This window comes from Corylus avellana, chromosome 8 (assembly GCF_965113065.1).
Source record: "Corylus avellana chromosome 8, dhCorAvel1.hap1.2, whole genome shotgun sequence".
In the NCBI taxonomy this organism is placed as follows: Eukaryota; Viridiplantae; Streptophyta; class Magnoliopsida; order Fagales; family Betulaceae; genus Corylus; species Corylus avellana.
In genome coordinates, this window is record NC_142497.1 from 17,170,936 (window position 1) to 17,173,507 (window position 2,572).

Consider the following 2,572-nt stretch of genomic DNA (forward strand, 5'->3'; position numbering starts at 1 on the left):
CTCCATAACATATGGCACCGACAGAGTTAAAAAAAATTAAAGGAACAACTGTAGGAGCTGTTAGACTGGGGTTTCATTCGTTTGAGCATGTCACCATGAGGAACACTTGTGTTGTTTGTAAAGAAGAAGGATGGATTGATGCGGCTGTGCATAGATTTTCGAGAATTAAATCGTGTGACTAGCAGGAATAAGTACCCTCTGCCCAAGATCGATGATCTGCTTGATCAATTAAAGGAAGCTTTGGTTTTCTTAAAGATAAGTTTTCTTTTCTTTTATTTTTCTTTTTTTGAGGAAAGAAATAATTCATTGATTAATTCAAGCCTTGCTCAGTACGTACAAGTTCCTGAATACTATAAGGAAAATCATCCTGCCATAACACATCTTGGCCTAAAGAAAGAGCTAGCTTCGCAAGGTTATGGGCCACTCCATTTCCTGCACGGTATACATGATTAACCCTCCACTCCATGTAGTGCCCCAACAATTGCTTGGCATCTTGGATCAAATGGCCGTAACTCCCCATCCATGGTCCATCCCGCTTGAGGATATTAATTATTTCCAGGGCGTCCCCCTTTAGTACAACACATCTCAATCCCAACCATTGCGAAAGTTCTACTGCTTGCCATGCTGCTAGAGCCTCAGCAATTCCAGGGTCGGTGACATGCTCCTTAGTTGCACACGTTGAAACCAGCAGAACACCCTCATGGTTCCTCATTGCTATTCCAATCCCCATTTGTCTCCTTGACCCATCGAGAGAGGCATCCTAGTTGAGTTTGTAGAAACCTTTGGGTGGTTTTTGCCACGTACTATTTCCCTCAGCTTTTCGTGTGATCAACCCTTTACATCTCCCCATCTCTACCCTATCAAAAGCCGCAATTTGCTCCTTGGCTTGCCATATCACCTTTGCTGGAGTTGACAACTGTCCTCCAAAGACAACATCGTTCCTTCTTAGCCACAATAGCTGGGCTACACAAGCAAAGAGTTGCATTTCTTCTAGGTCCAGTTTTAAGATGAGTTTTTAAGTCATGTTTTCATCTCTTTAGCAATACACGCGTGTTTGATTAGCCAAAATCATATACCGTCATTCATTTATTAGAAATATATACATTGAATAAGTACTTTATATTGTTCAATTTTTTATTGCATTTTTTTTCATGTTTAAAGGTAGATGATCAATGTGACCTACCAAAATGACTAACCAATATGAATTCAATAGTGAATGTCGTAGGATTTGAGAGCAGTGTAAATGTAGAATAGTAAATGCAATAGGATTTGATGTGCATAATAATGCATAACATAATCATTTAAAAATGTGTGAAATGCTAACGATGCTATTGACTTTGAATATGAACAAAATCAATGAAACTCCTCACGTACAAATTTTTCACGAGCAAATTACATTTAAAGGCATATCAACATTAGAGAATCATACTCTTTCTCAACAACAATCCGACCTTATCGAACACTTGTGGCAATTGCATCATCAATCTTAATAATTAGGGTTACATACTTTTTTGGCCCCTCAGTTTCATTTTATATCACAAATAGTACCTCGATAATGGCTAAAAACGGAGATGGTACATTCGTCTAAATTTCATCCAAAAATTGACAGAAATCTACATCAACACCCCTAAAAAATTGACACGTGTACATATACCTAATTAAAAATAAAAAATAAAACTTTTTAAAATTAAAATTATTAAAAACATTAAAAAAAGAAACTTTGAAAATTGGTGGTTGGAGCCACCCCTGGCCAGTTGGGGGTGGCTGAACCACCCCCAACTTACAAAATGGTGGCAACCAAAACCACCCCCAAGGCTGTTGGGGGTGGCTCTGCCACCCCGGTTTGGCCTGGGGTGGTTTCGACACCCAAACAAGGTGGTTTGGACACCCCAGACCAGGTGGTTCTGCCACCTCAAAAGGCCAATAAAAAATATATATATTTTTAGAGGTGGTCTTTGGGTAGGGCTGGCAAAACGGGTAATCGGGTAGACCCGATTAGGACCTGTTAAGACCAGCGACCCGATTACCCGAAACACGAACATGACCCGTTTAGCTAAACGGGTTAGCGGGTCTGACACGATTATAACACGAAAAATATCTGGGTAACCCGACACGACCCGCTTAACCCGTTTAGCATAACCGGGTCATATCGGGTAGACACGACACGACCCGACACGACCCGTTTAAAAAAAAACCTTAATCAAAATTGGAAAAAATAATTTAATAAAGGGATCTCTTAGGCCAAAGAACTAGTCAAATTTATCCTAACCATCTAAGAAGAATAAGAATTTTTAAAAGAGAATGTTTTAATATATAAATAATGATTTAAAAGATAATGTTTTAATATATAGACCCACATAGAAAAAGTAACGGAAAAACAAGGAATAGGCCAGTGAAGTGAAAACTGTGAAGTCGTGAAGTGAAGAGTGAAATGAAGCCGTGAGTGAGTCAGTAAGTGTTAGGGTTAACTTAGTTAGAACTTAGACATAGGTTTTTTTATAAAAAAAAAAAAAATAAAAAAAAAAAATAATAATAATAATTAAATGGGTCTAGCGGGTCACGGGTGACCCGC

General features: G+C 38.6%; 1 protein-coding gene across 1 annotated transcript; it reads right to left on the reverse strand.

The window, feature by feature from the left end:
- Positions 1-310: 310 nt before the first annotated feature.
- LOC148584205 (uncharacterized) lies at positions 311-730 on the reverse strand. The gene has a single exon (XM_088518795.1). It carries the CDS (start codon positions 728-730, stop codon positions 311-313), a length of 420 nt encoding a protein of 139 aa, XP_088374921.1.
- Between the last annotated feature and the right edge of the window lie 1,842 nt (positions 731-2,572).

Bases quoted from the DNA above. Each gene is read 5' to 3' on its own strand.
- LOC148584205 (XM_088518795.1), bottom strand. From the start codon at position 730: ATGGGGATTGGAATAGCAATGAGGAACCATGAGGGTGTTCTGCTGGTT.